General features: G+C 36.8%; 1 protein-coding gene across 1 annotated transcript in view; it reads left to right on the top strand.

Moving 5' to 3' along the window:
- Window positions 1–15,326, top strand: part of LOC135201003 (uncharacterized) — a gene marked incomplete in the record, with an annotated part of 133,562 nt that overhangs the window by 25,127 nt on the left and 93,109 nt on the right. The window contains 1 exon segment of the mRNA XM_064229819.1: window positions 12,865–12,920. Within this exon segment, the coding sequence (XP_064085889.1) occupies window positions 12,897–12,920 (24 nt within the window).

Raw genomic sequence — 15,326 nt, 5'->3', positions numbered from 1 at the left:
CGTATTACTGTATTGAATTTAAAAAAGCAAGAGCTCACTTCTGCATGGAAATTAAAAAGTTAAAAAATTAGCAGGCAAATTTACTTCTTGTCAACCTCCAGTTTTCAAGATCAGTGGAAGTGAAGTAGCAGATCCTCAGTTAGTGGCAATGAGTTTGCTAATCCTTTTGCTAATGTTGCAAAGAAAAATTATAACAGACCCTATTCAGCTCAAAGAAGGCTAATGGAACAGGTCGAAATAGATTTTAATGCATCAAGGAATGAACAATACAATGTATCTTTTACTATGAGAGAATTTGAATCAACCTTCAGTAAATATAATGAATCAGCTCATGCACTGGATGATATAACATATGCCCCCCAAAATACGTACAAGGTTTTTTATATAACAGAATTTTCTGAGAACATGGAATTCATGAAACCAGGGAAATGCCTATGCAAGACAGAGAATTATTATCCCATTGCACTGATGTCATGTCTCTGTAAGATCATGGAAAAACTGATGAACACACATTTGATGTACTTGGAGCATGGTAAATACTTGTCACCTGGCCAAGTGTGTTTTTTAAAGTAGTATGCACTCCACAACTGATGTATTGGTTCAATAGAATCTTCAGCATATGAAGCTTTTGCTAACAAACAGCATCATATCACTGTTTTCTTTGATCTTAAGAAGACTTATGATACAACGCTTTCTTGTTTTTTTCAAAAAGTTTGTAGGATAGGGTGGTGAGAGAGCAAAAGTTACTTGGTGGATTTTCACGAAACTGCCCTCATCTATACCTATCCGTTCCTACTGACCGTTTTATTTCTAAATCCAACCAGACTGTCCTCCCCCAGTTGTAGCAAACCTGGCAGATTTCATTTGCCTTACAAGGTGTGCCAGCTCCACCTTGTTGACCATTTGCTTCCAGCACTTTTCAATGATACTGACATGTTTATTTATACTTTCAACAGAATTTTTGTAGATACGGTAATGTAAAGTTTTGTTGTTATGAGTTGATTTATGTATTAGTGTTGATATTGATTTTATGTTGTGAATTTTTATTTGTTTTGGGAGATATTGAGCTGAACCACAGGCCTGTTCCTCATTTACAGTAAGAAAAATTGCAGACTACTTTACTCAAATATTCAGGGCTTAAAGTCAGATTTTCTTGATCTCCAGAATTGTGCCCATAACTACAATTTAATGTTTCTATCTAAGACTTGTAGATAGAGCAAGTTAAAGGTTGAGCTTTTAATCCCATGGTTTGATGGCCCTCACTTTATTTATCAAAATAACATCTTACATGTGCAAGGTTTGACTGTGTACTACATTAAGTCTTGGAGTGTAGTTGCCATGAAGTTCTTTGTTTTAAAATATTCAGTAAGTTTCACAATGCATACACATTTGCTGTTTTACTGGAATCCAAATACTATTGACAATTCTATATATGACTGTCACTTGGATAGGATTAGTGTGGCTCAGTCACAGGAATCAGAAGCTTCATTCATTATTTGTGGCAACTGTCATGCAAAGCACAGTGAGTAGCTAAATTCAAATTCCACAGATCAACATAACCAGTCTGCTCTTGAGTTCTGTGTATTCTCCAATTTTTTCCTGCTAATTGAGGAACCCACCCACATTTCAGGTTGTAGATTAGACCTCTTAGTCACAGATTCTCCAGCTGTTGTCTAGTCCAAGGTTTGTGAATATATTGTATGGGCACTTATGATCATTGCACCATTAACCCTTAAACGTCGACGAAAATTGTCTGTTGGGTGCCGAATTGACGTACGAAACGTCGACACAAAAAAGTTTTTTTTTAAATTCACGGAAAAATAGTTATAGGCCTACTTGGCGAAAACTTTTGAATCACGCACCTGGAGGGATGCTGGGAGTTCACGGATCACGCTGTTGTTTTGTTTATAATCGTTATCCAGGCATGCAAGTGCGAATTTCTTTCTTCTCGTAATAAAAAGCATCAGCAACACATCTCAAAAATTATTTCGTCACTTTGACATAAATTTTGCACCATTTTATATTAGCCGTTACATAGAGTTTTATATGTGGAAATTTGTGCAATTTCATGTAGAATACAACAAAAAAACAACCCATGGTTGTAGCTTTTATCAGTTTTGAAATATTTTCATATGAATAACAATAAGTGCCAAAATTTCAACCTTCGATCAACTTTGACTTGACCAAAATGGTCGAAAACCACAATTGTAAGCTAAAACTCTTACATTTTAGTAATACTCAATCATTTACCTTTATTTTGCGACAAATTGGAAGTCTCTAGCACAATATTTTGATTTATGGTGAATTTATGAAAAAAACTTTTTCCTACGTCCGCGCGGTAACTGACGAAAAAATCAGAATATTTTTCGTCCAATTGTCATAATGTTTGCACCGTTTTATATTAGCCTATGCATAAAATTTTATATATGAAAATGTGCGCAATTTCATGTAGAATACAACATTAAACAACTCATGGTTGTAGCTTTTATCAATTTTGAAATATTTTCATATAAATAATGATTAGTGCCAAAATATCAACCTTTGGTCAACTTTGACTTGACCGAAATGGTCGAAAAACGCAATTGTAAGCTAAAAATCTTACATTCTAGTAATATTCAATAATTTACCTTTATTTTGGAACAAATTGGAACTCTCTAGCACAATATTTCGATTTATGGTGAAATTATGAAAAAAACTTTTTCCTTACATCTGCGCGGAAACTCTTCCGAAAAAATCAGAAATTTTTTCGTCCGATTGTCGTAATGTTTGGACCATTTTATATTAGCCGTTACATAAAGTGTTATATATGAAAATGTGCACAATTTCATGTAGAATACAACAAAAACAACCCATGGTTGTAGCTGTTATCAGTTTTGAAATATTTTCATATAAATAACAATAAGTGCCAAAATTTTAACCTTCGGTCAACTTTGACTCGAACGAAATGGTAAAAAAATGCAATTGTAAGCTAAAACTATTACATTTTAGGAATATTTAATCATTTACCTTTATTTTGCAACAAATTGGAAATCTCTAGCACAATATTTTGATTTATGGTGAATTTATGAAAAAAAGTTTTTCCTTATGGCCGCGCGGTAACTCCTCTGAAAAAATCAGAATTTCTTTTGTCCAATTGTCGTAATGTTTGCACCATTTTATATTAGCCGTTACATAAAGTTTTATATATGAAAATTTGCACAATTTCATGTAGAATACAATTAAAAACAACCCATGGTTGTAGCTTTTATCTGTTTGTTATATACCAAAATCGTCGCAATTTAGTGTACAATACAACAAAAAAATAATTGATTCATTAGCTTTAACCATTTTGCTCACAGCGCGATTTGTATACAATTATATATGAAATTTTTTTTCGCTCATATATTTTCCAATATTTATATATGATAATGATATTTTCTTTTCATTTCTGATGGTTGCATACTAAACTTCAGGCAATTACAAAAAAATTAGCCAAAAATGAACTCTTATCTTGGAAATTAAGCACACTGTGATTTTTTGAAAAAAACTTTTTTTCCGCTTTGGCGCTCACTCGCGAACGCTGCCGGCATACGGGATACACTTTCGGAAATACCTGCTCGGCGTTTAAGGGTTGAGAGGGACGTACGTCTCAATAGGTATATTCCTAATGCCACCATTGTAAAAACAACCCTTTTAAAATCCAGAGCCAGTTGGGATCGCATTACGTATTGAAGCTTGTCAGGCACTGAATATTTCAAATGCTACATTAGATCTTGATCCTAAGAAGTTAAATGAAATACTGATGGCTATTGTAATAGGATATGTCCCTAGAAAGGTCATCAGATTTAGGACAAATTACTAGTCATGGCTTGATCAAATAAGAGTTCAGTGCTGTTTTCAATATAGTACATAGTAAATCACAAGGCACTTATTCATGAACTTCAGACATAAACTTCAGAATCTTGGAGTGGATGGATATGTTTTAGGATTACTTCAAGATTTCCTTACAGGTAGGACTTGTGGGTGTAGTTAAGTTTCCACTTATAAGAAATGAAGCTGTCCTCAGCCTCTGTCGGGACATGGACTGGATCAGTGAATGGTGTAGTCCATAGGTTATGAGGCTGAACTCCAGTAAAATGAAAACACTATTGATTAGTAGATCTACAGATTTCCCACCCACTCTTCCCCTTCAGGTGGATCGAACTTTGCTGAACGAGTCTGAAGCTTTTAACTGTTGTAAGTGTAAATTTTAACATAACTAACTTTTGAAAAACCTTTAATGAAAGTTTTAGCAAATGCCTGACAACAAATAGGTATTGTTCGTAAGGCCTCAAATATTTATAGCAGTGATAAAATCAGTGCAACCAGTTTTAGGTCATGTATGTGTACTTTATTAGAATACATACTGTTCTCTGGTGTGGATGTCTGCTTCTGCCACAGATTTCACTCTTTTTAAATCTGTAGGTTTCTGTTTCCAAATACAGTCAACCCACCCTCCTCCCCTGGTGTTTGCAGGGGATAGGGACCACAATCACCTTTGAATAGCTAAAATCCAAGAATACTTGACATTGCCCTCTAAAAATGCTTATAACTGGCTATTTAAATAGTTAAAAAACCAGACCCCCCTAAAAAATTTGTATAACATCTTATATATTATAGTTCAGACACCAAATGTATACCTTAAACTATCATCCTACACAGAATATACTTTAAACGATCATCTAAAGCACTTTGATATTATTTCAAAGACATCTTAAAACATTACCTTTAAAAATATATAGCTTACAGGTAAGGTTGAAAGCTATTCAAGTTACCACTATTTTCAAGTACAGGGGTTCCATTCATGAGACGTGTCATAAGCCAGAACATCGTCAAAAAACCTTACTTTTATTGCTTTGGATGTATTGAAAACTATGTAAACTGCATTTTTATTGCCTTTTTCATATTAAAAACCTCAGATGTTGATTGTATTGCCTTTTTGGAGTCGTATTTCTTCTATCAGATTGGGGTCATAACCCTGGAACATGCATCTTAAACTTGGAAATAATTTTTGGTGAATATAATAGAAAGGTGTCGTAACCTTGGAATGTCGTAAGCTGTAACTGCCATAAACTGGGGACTGCCTGTATATCCATTTTCTCTCATACCTTAAACTATCATCCATCATCCTGCACAGCATATATATACCTTAAATTATTAATATCAGTTACTCATATTTTCAAGTACATACATCCATTTTCTCATACTTTTTTCTTTGTGTACAGTAATGAGGAAACACTGGGAAGTTAGTGCATGTAGTGTTGCATACATTGCCTTAATATTTAATAATACAATGAAAAATAAATACATTTTATTTAAACGTAGTGTGCTGTGTTTGCTTTAATATTGATACTATTTGAAAATTGATAAATAATTTTTTATCTATAATGAGTTTAGTCATGAAAACACCATGAAAATACAGCAATTAGTGAATATTTCTTGATGCGATGCTAAGTTCCACAGAAAAATCCACAGATAGGCGAGGACACAAATCCTGAACCGCGAATAGGTGAGGGTCAACTGTAGTAGCAATTGTGACTTGGTCATTCAACGGATGGTCTCTTGTTTGTCATTTTTTTATAAGTTGTATGTCAACAAATCTTTCAGATTCACAATTGATCCCTGATCCCTTGTACCTGCTGAGAGCAACCAGATTCGCTTGACAGCAGCACCAATAAACAGTAAATGTGCCTCGCTGTCAAACTTCTCCATTGCAGAGGTCCTTTATTCCTCACATTCCTCACAATGTTGGACTGTGGAATAGCCTCCCAGAGGATGTCATGCAACTGGAGCTTCAGAGGTTCGAGTGGGTATGCAATGCATTACTACTCTAATACTGTTCTCCTTGTATTTTAACCCTTAAGAGCCAGGCTAAACAAAAATGCAGCACCCCAGGTTGGGGAAATTTTGAGGATGAACAATTTAAAAAAAAACACATCAGTGGAAAGAGGAAGATATGCAAATGCACATAGTGTAAGAAACAAAATTATATAAAATTCTCCCTACCTCCCACAAGACACTATTGAAAAAGACTACTACAGTGGATTCCCACGTATTTGCGGGGGGATATGTACCAGACCCTCCCACATATAGCTAGAATCTGTGAACACTTAAAACCTCTATAAAAATGCTTAAAACTGCCTATTTTATTAGTTCAAACTCAAGAAAAACCCACGAAAACTGCTTTTACCTGATTTTTGATAATTTTATCTCAAAAAGTGCATTCATGAGGTTGATATGAAAATACAGTAATTTGTGGATAGCATTTCTCATAGACAAGTACCGCGAATGCACGAATTTCCTGCGAATAATGGGTAGGTATGGTCCACAGAGAAATCCGTGAATATGTGAGTCCGCGAATGTCGAGAATGCGAATATGGAGGGGTCCACTGTATTTACAATCCCTTGTGGGGCATCTTTTATAAGACAGCAGGGATGTGCAGAGAACTTTTTCAGGGCAGGTGCTCAAGTGAAAAAAAGGGCAAAAATATAGAAATGAATGAGGCTAAATATATACCGGCTCAATATTCTTTCAAATTTATCTAAACTAGTCATTAATAATTCAAGAAAGATAAACATGACTGATATCATAGGTACCAGTGGGCTAATGTTTTATATGAACATAAAATCTACAGTACTGACTACCAGTAGAACTAGGAAATTTAACAAAAGAAACATTATAATTATTACTTTTACATAAATGACTGGAAGAAAATCAATCTGTATGATCAATACACTTGGCTAACAACCAGACCTTATCATTTTATATTTATAAGAGATCCCTTCTGTGTGCCATTTCTTTGAATATGCTGATAACTTCACTGTTGTTGATTGTGATATCCTTTTCAACTGCTAGCAACAAAAGATCAGATAACCTCTCCTCACTGAACAGGCTGTGTAGCTTTGTCTTCACCAGCTTGAGTTTGGAGAAGGTCCTTTCCACTGTTCTGCCAGTTGTGAGATGGGTTAAGAGGGTGGCATAAATTGTTAAGAGTTCAAGCATAAGTGGCAATATCTCCTGGACATTGTTTTCTTTCATCAGGTTGAGCATTGTAGCTGCAGTGTTCTGTGGCAGGCCAGGAAATGAGGAATAGAAGATCTTTAATTCCAACCGTAGCTTGTCTACTTCTTCTAACTCATAAAACTGGCATAATTTTTGCAATGACTTGAATGCCTCTTCATTCACAGATTTTTTCACCATCCAGTTGGGTATTGTTGATTTAAAAATCGAAAACTAAATATCACGTGCAGCTCAAGAACTTAATTGGACACATTATGCAACAAATGAAATGAAACACAAACTGTATGTGTCTCATTCAGTAGGTTAATGGCCACCTACAATGAATCATACCGGTACCTGTACTGTTCGGCATTCCAGTCCACATTACTGTGGCCCCGTTCCTATTTTCCTCTCCAAATCTATTAATTTACTCAACTTGCTTGGTCCACTGTCTCTCTCCCTCTTTTTGTTATTACACTTTTTATAGCTAAAAAAGGAGTCAAAGCCTTAATACAGAGGCAGTACCAGTTAAAATAACTAGGAAAGCTTACCTGGCCTGTTGTCAGTCTAGCTCAGCTGAGCTTGCCTTGGCCCCTTGGCTGATCTTTGGTGACCCAGTGTTGCCAAGATATAATACCCATTTCTACAAGCTCCTGTTTATTATTATTATTATTATTATTATTATTATTATTATTATTATTATTATTATTATTATTATTATTATTATATTATTATTATCATCATTGACATAGATAGGCGGCATAGGCGGCGGGCCTATAATACATCCCTCTCAAAAGGGCACTTTCAATACAGTAGCAAAAGGGGCAGGTGCTTGGGCACCCCTAGCATCCCCCCTCTGCACGTCCCTGTAAGACAGCCATAAATTTTACTAAGTTACATTACAGCCAGTTCCAGGTTATCGGCAGGGTGCTGATAAGCGAAAACTGCCATTAACCGAAACTTAGTGATATACCAGTGGTCCACCGTATTCGCAGGGATGCGTACCAGACGACAACGCATTGTCACTTTCTCAGCTCCGAGTGTCACTGGAGTTGAGGTAGGGAAATTGATACAGAAAAAGACGAAGGGAAGAATTTTCATTTGAAATTAGTTATCGTATTATTACCACTTCTATTGTTATTATTATTATTTGAAAATAAAATAAACATGTGCATCTACCATAAAAAATTCTCTCGTCTCAGTAAGAAAGAGGGGTTATCCTTACAAGGTCATTTTCATCTCTTTGAAATACTACCATTATGAATTTTGTAATTATTATTACAAAATTCATAATTATTATTATTATTATTATTATTATTATTATTATTATTATTATTATTATATTATTTATTATTAAATAACTGAAATTATCAATAAACATTTTACATACTAGTACCATAAAAATTCTTTCATCTCGGTAAAAGAGAGAGACGAGAGAGAGAGAGAGAGAAGAGGAGAGAGGAGAGAGAGACGAGAGAGAGAGAGAGAGAGAGAGATTTAGAGAGAGGAGAGAGAGAGAGAGAGAATCTCTCGCTGTTCTCAAAAAATACTTATATGCTTCCAGCGTTATAAGTATCTTGTGTGGCAAAAGAGAGAGAGAAGAGAGAGAGAAGAAAGTTAACCTTAATTAAAAGTGACATGGATAGATTACTATATTGATTCTTTAAAATACTATCACATAATATGAATTTTGTAATTACAGTTATTATTATTATTATTATTATTATTTGAAAGTATTAAAAACAATTAGTAAAAATTACTTATAAAAAATCTCGAGTCTCAGTAATAGAGAGAGAGAGAGAGAGAGAGAGAGAGAGAGAGAGAGAGAGAGAGAGAGAGAGAGAGAGGGTGGAAATTTCATGAGCACTGATGGCAGCAACAAATCAGCTCCTTCCCCCTCCGGTCACTTAACTTGACACGTATATCTGAGTTTTAGTACCTGGAGTTAGAGAAAGAATCTGACTGGGATTTCCTTCATTCTTCCATAATTTTTTAATTTTTTAATTATAAGCTAAAATCTTACTAATTCACTATGGTATTTTCTTTAATGAATTGATATTATTGCTGTATAAATTAATATTAATATTTAAAAATAGTAAATCATTTATTTACCATACAAAAAAACATACATCTTTGTAATAGAGAGAGAGAGAGAGAGAGAGAGAGAGAGAGAGAGAGAGAGAGCAGAGAGAGAGAGAGAGAGAGTAGAGAGAGAGAGAGAGAGAGAGAGAGAGAGAGAGAGAGAGAGAGAGAGAGAATTATTATTTTTATTATGTGATATCATTTAAACTTATTAAACTTACTAATACAGTATTAATCAAAATTAATATTTGAAAATTAGTAAATCATTTTTGTATCATAAAAATGTATTTAGTCATGAAAATAAACATCAAAATACACTAATTAGTGATAATTTTCGTCGGAAAATTCCGCGAATGGGCGAGTCTGTCCGCGAATAATTTCTAGATAGGTTCCAAAGGAAAATCCGCGAATACGGGGGGAACACTGTACTCTATGAATGGGAAGCAGACGCCACGGCTTCCCTCTGACTAGAAGAAGTGGCAATTGTCACTGGGAGCAATACAAAATGGCTGACCTCGGCTACCAACGAAGACGAGGCCAGGAGGAGGGGGGAGGGCCTGGACAGCATGAAGAGGGGGTTAGTGAGCATCCATGAAGTGCGTCAGCAAACCCTCCAAGGAGGGTGGACCCCGTAGACCAAGCGTCCCCCACAGCACTGCCATTTTGGACGCCTCCTACTGAAATAAAAGAAGTTGATGAAAAAGCCTCCTCCCTCTCAGGAATCAAATTAACTCCAAAGGAAGAAGGGGTGACATTAGTACCTAAATCAGCCTGAGGGCCTCCCGATACTTCCAACGACGAATCGATGGAAGAAAAGGAAGGGGACAAAGACAACACCAGCATGGGGTGTGACCGCAGTAGGAGGGGAAGCATTGGGAAGAGGAGAAGAAAAACCCTCCCACAAAGGAAGAGTAGAAATCCTACGATTCTCCCTCTAAGTATAAAATAACTTCCACTGCTCTCTAGGCCACACACGGCATTCCGTGCAGGGATTCGTTATTGTACAAACGTTAAAGCGACACCTACTGCAAGTGACGTGGGGGTTGGTTGCAGCCGAAGCCAAAAAACGAGAACACGGAAAACCTGGAGTTCTGGGGCACATATGTTGACAAGGCCAAGATGGAGCAGAAGCAGCCATAATAACAGCACACACACTTCATCTGCGATTTAGCCGGATCCAGCTAGGCGCTAGAAATTATCCTATTGTTAAGACCGAAGGTTTGTAGCTATGAAAAATACAAATCACCTTAGAAAATTTGTCATTTTTAAGGAGCCTCTGACAAGCTCGCTGAATGTTTAAGAGCTTTTTCCCTTTAGAAAAAAAAGCTATTCGTAGTTCATTTGCCTGAGTGGATGTCTCTGGTGGCATTAGCTCACCTTCTTCTTTCAGTTTAGTAGTCTGCTAATTTTAACAGTAGGTAAGAATCATTCTAAAAAGTACTAATGAAAATTTTTATAATGTAATTAAATTACTGGAATTATTTGGATACTTGCCTCCTGTTAAAGTGGAAATCCACTGAGCCCCCCCATATTGTTATAGATGGTCATGAAGAATTCTGACAAGAACATAAACATCCCAACATCACCTAGTACGAAACAAATGATTACATGTACAGTTGAGCCATGCCTATTCGTGGTTTTGGATTTGTGGCTTCATCTGTTCACGGACTTTTCTGTGGAACTTAAATCCACACTTTATGCAGAAAATTCACTTATTCGCAATATTTTTCTTAGAGAAATATTCACTAATTACAGTGGTCCCCCCATATTCTCGGGGGATGCGTACCAGAACCCCTCGTGAATAGTTAGAACCCGTGAATGTTTGGAATCCCTATAAAAACGCTAAAAAACAGCCTATTTTGTCAGTTAAAACTCAAGAAAAATCCACTAAAAATTTGTATACTTGGTTTTTTTAATAGTTTTATCACAAAGTGCATTTTATGATGAAATTGATAAAAAAAACCAGGAATTTGTGGATATTTCTCATAGAAAAATACTGCGAATGTGCAAATTTATCCGCGAATAATGCGGGGAAACATTCCTTAGAGAAATCTGCAAGTGTGTGAGTCCACGAATCCGGAGAACGCGAATATGTTTTCATATTTTTTTAACTTCGAAAATACATTTTTCATGATAAAACTGTTAAAGCAGGTTGGCATAAGCATTTTGAGAGTGGGTCTTTGGTGTTTGAACTATCAAAATAAGCAGTTATAAGTGTCTTTAGAGGGATGTCAAGTATTCGCGGATTTCAGCTATTTGCGGAGGGGGCCGGTGTTGTGGCCCCTATCCACCACGAACCCTGGGGGACGACTGTATCAACAGTCCATCTGTAAGTGTTTACATAATAAAAATATGGAATGTTAGTCCATATATATAAAAGTCTAAAACTAAAGAGGTCAACCAGATTGCTTGCAGGAATGTGATCAGACTAGAGACGCTAAAGATGACGTATACAATAAGTATGTAGGCTAAGATAACATCTGTGGTCATTCATTTGTTTATAAACATTAGTCCAAGCTCCCTGCTTGAGACAATTACCCCGACCTATTATTCAAACGGCCTACGTGATCTGTAGCGTGTCTCATTCGATTGTGTGTTCGTATGAAACTATGTCATCTGATAGTAGGTTCATATGTTCGAACTACTGTCTGTTCCTTCATAACTTGTAACAGAGATGTTAGACAGGCAGAAGAGAGTTAGCTATCGTCATTAGAAGACCTGTACCTCTTTACCTAAGCTTTATCATGTAGAGGAATAGGATTAGCCATCATCATTGGCAGAAGCGATCAAGCTATCGTCATGAAGACGTGTACGATCATACCTGATCTTCATTTCATGTAAAACTTTCAGAAGAATATTACTATTTTTTTTTTTTTTTTTTATACCTTGTGTTTTCTACAAGAACCTCACCGAACCATGAGTTTAACACATCGTCGTAAAGATAATACCGACTTCGTAAGTGATCTACAAAACCCCAGACACTCCATTGAAGATGGAAGTGCAATACCAACCGACTTAGCGTATAGATTATCGCTAGTCTAACATTACCTCATAGGGCGCCTTATCATACAAGGCACAAGCCCTAATACATCCAGGTCAGCCAGCTGTTATTCTTTTGTTTATTTTGAATTTTGTTTATTTTGAATTCCCATCAGACCTAACGGCACAGATATGTAAGCTAACTTAAGCAGTAGGTAGTTATCAATTTCATCATAAAAATTTTCATGTTTTTATAATACTAATATATTTCTTTGATTTTACCTAACATAACTACTATGTTTCGAGTGCTTCTGACAACTAACCATTAAATCTAATCAAATTATAGTTAGTACTTAGTTTTCCATGATAAAACTAATGCAGTGTTCCAGAACAAAGCTGCCAGAGTTAAGCCACAGCTGGTGCCAAAATAATTGAAAATGGTGATGCTCATTTTTTATATGATAGCCCCAAGCCCTTGGGACAGTTTGACTTATTAAGTCTCTGGATATAGTTTTGTACTTATGCTTAAGTTCATGAACCATGTGAGTTGTATTTGTTTCCCGTATCTCATACTTATGCTTAAGTTCATGAACCATGTGAGTTGTATTTGTTTCCCGTATCTCAAAAAGTATTTTTCTATATTTCAGCTGTTATGCCACAAAAGTATAAACTGGTAGCCAATCTATCATGACTATCATTTATTATAGAGACTTTATTTTGTGAGAAGTATTACTGTGTTTTTTTCTTGAGCTTGCTATGTAATATGGTCATTTTTTTTTTTCTAGATGTTGAACCTGGGTAAGGGACATCTGAAGAGATGAGCAGAGGTCATGGAACTAAGGTGAGTACATACATACTATGGCCTTAATGTGAGTGCAGAAATACAGAACAGCTTGGTTTATAGCACAAATTTTGAAAAGTTCACCATTAGCCTAACCACAGGAATTCCTAATTGAAACTATGGCAACCAAGTTGTTTTGTTTCACATTTGCATCCTGAAAAGTTTCAATAGCCAGTGAATGTAATATTTTTATGGCAATTTAAGGCTTCAAAAGTTGTCTTGTGGTTGTTCATTACTATTTATTAGCTGCAGGACTTGTGAAAATAGGGTATTTGATTGTATAGCAATTGCTTGTCTTGAAAGGAGTTACCTTTATAGTCCTACTGGGGTTCCGTAGTGCAGACCAACCATATCAAGAATTTGCTTTATCTAGGCCAGGATAGTGATACATATTGTTAGTGCAGTGATAGAGTATAAATGGACTCAAGGCAGGAAGACACATCCTGTCTTTCAGCAGCTACCCAGAAGAGCAGAATTCAGCCATCTTCCTCAGTTTTGGAAACAGTGTTGCAGGCAGGTCAAGCCCTTCTATTGCCTATAGGTCAACCTCATATTTTTACGTATGCAAATTGCCAAGTAATTACATAGCTAACAGTTTCTAGTATTGGCAGCTATTATTCTGGAAGAAGAAGAACAACTGAGAGCCAACTATTTCAATTCGTTTCTGCCGGCTTACGATGAGGTGAGTCAGCAGCTGGTTCGTAATTTGAATTCTTTGCTGTTTTCGTGGAAAATTGGTGAAGTACTCTTTTTGGTAGCCATTCAGCATTTACTTACTTAGGGATTGTGATAAGCTTTAGAAATTTAATCAGATTTGACAAATTCAATGCAGATTACTTATTTTGACAATTACTTTAACCCAAGGGAGGTCAGTGCTGTCTTTTCATGGGTAGGCAGCACCTCGGTCTCACCTGTTTCAAAATTCATTACATTTATTAATATTTGTGGGGTAGAATATGTCCATGTATCCCACCTCCTGTTAATGTGGGAATCAGCTATGAATGTAATTAATTATACTTGCTGAGTTACTTACATACAAATGACATTTTGTTCATGAAACTTACCTGTCAGATATATATATAAGCTGTATTTTCTGAAGTCCGACAGAATTTAAAAACTTTCCGACACCACGCAGTGGTCGGCCAGGTGGTTAGTACCCATTCCCGCCGCTGGGAGGCGGTATCAGGAACCATTCCCATTTTCTATTCATAATTTTTCTGTCGCCGGTGCTGAAAACACCTGTTTTCAGTACCTCCGTCTTAGGATTTTGGAAACTTCATTGCCGCTAAGTATCCTAATTGTCTTTTGATTTTATTTACTTGGATTTGTGGCTAGGCATACGCTATCTTAAATTGATTTGAATTTGATTCATTTTTGCTTAAATATCTGAATCTAGTTAGGCTAGTTTCAGACGGGTTTGTCTGCAAAGATAGGGTGTGGCTACCGAAAGCTTCGGTAGATCCGCACTTGGTATGTACGAGGGGTATGGGTCTTCCTTCTTTGTTGAGATTTGTCATGTAAGGAGTGTGAGACTGTCTATTCCGTAAGGAAGACGTATGATTCGTATGTACGCAATTAATCAGTAAACATGTCTAATTCCGTAAGGAAGACGTATGATTCGTATGTACGCAATTAATCAGTAACAAAAGTCAGGGTAGTGAACCTGCTAACCTTCCTGTAGACTTTATTTTGCCTAACCCTGTAGTATGGCCTACGGGCTATGAATAGTCTACGAGAGGTGCTCGCTCTTCTTCATTGCGTGTTGAAGTGCTACTTCTGTAATTGTTTACTCCTAACCCTGCAGTATTTGCCTTCGGGCCCTAAGCAGTGTCTGTAGAGGAATTGCCCTTTCTCTTATACTCTTTCGATTCGTAACTAGAATCGAAAGTGCTTGCTTTAGAGAGTAAAAGTGAAGTGCAGAAGTGCAGTGATACCCCTTGTGTAGTGGAGGGTGCGTCAGATCGGCCTCGTTTCGCCTCTAGGCCGGGACCTCTGCTTGACTCCCAGGACCCGGGGAGGGAGCATGTCGAAAGCCTAAGGAGGGTTGACAAGGAACCCCCACCGATCTGGCGTGCCTTCGGCAGTTTCTGATGAAAATCCCCAGACTGCCAAAGTGCCGTGCGCGTGCACGAATCCTGAAAGTTTGCTTCTCGTCCTCCGAAAGCGTCCTCTCGTGCAGGGGTTGGAGCTTTCGGAAGGACTCGCGCCCTCTAAATAGAAGCTTTATAGAAGAGGACGCTTCACGTCCTCTCTCTCTCTCGTGTTATGCGTTTCAGTGAGAAGTAAGAAGGCGAACGTCGCCTGAACTCGTGTCCGTCTTTCCACCGAGAAATACGTAAAAGAAGTCATAGTAGCAGGAAGCTTTTGAGAGCGGACGCCTGGGACGCTCGGATGGACTCCAGGCGC

The sequence above is a fragment of the Macrobrachium nipponense genome, chromosome 27, assembly GCF_015104395.2.
Source record: "Macrobrachium nipponense isolate FS-2020 chromosome 27, ASM1510439v2, whole genome shotgun sequence".
NCBI lineage: Eukaryota > Metazoa > Arthropoda > Malacostraca > Decapoda > Palaemonidae > Macrobrachium > Macrobrachium nipponense.
This window is presented reverse-complemented; position numbering and strand designations above follow the sequence as displayed.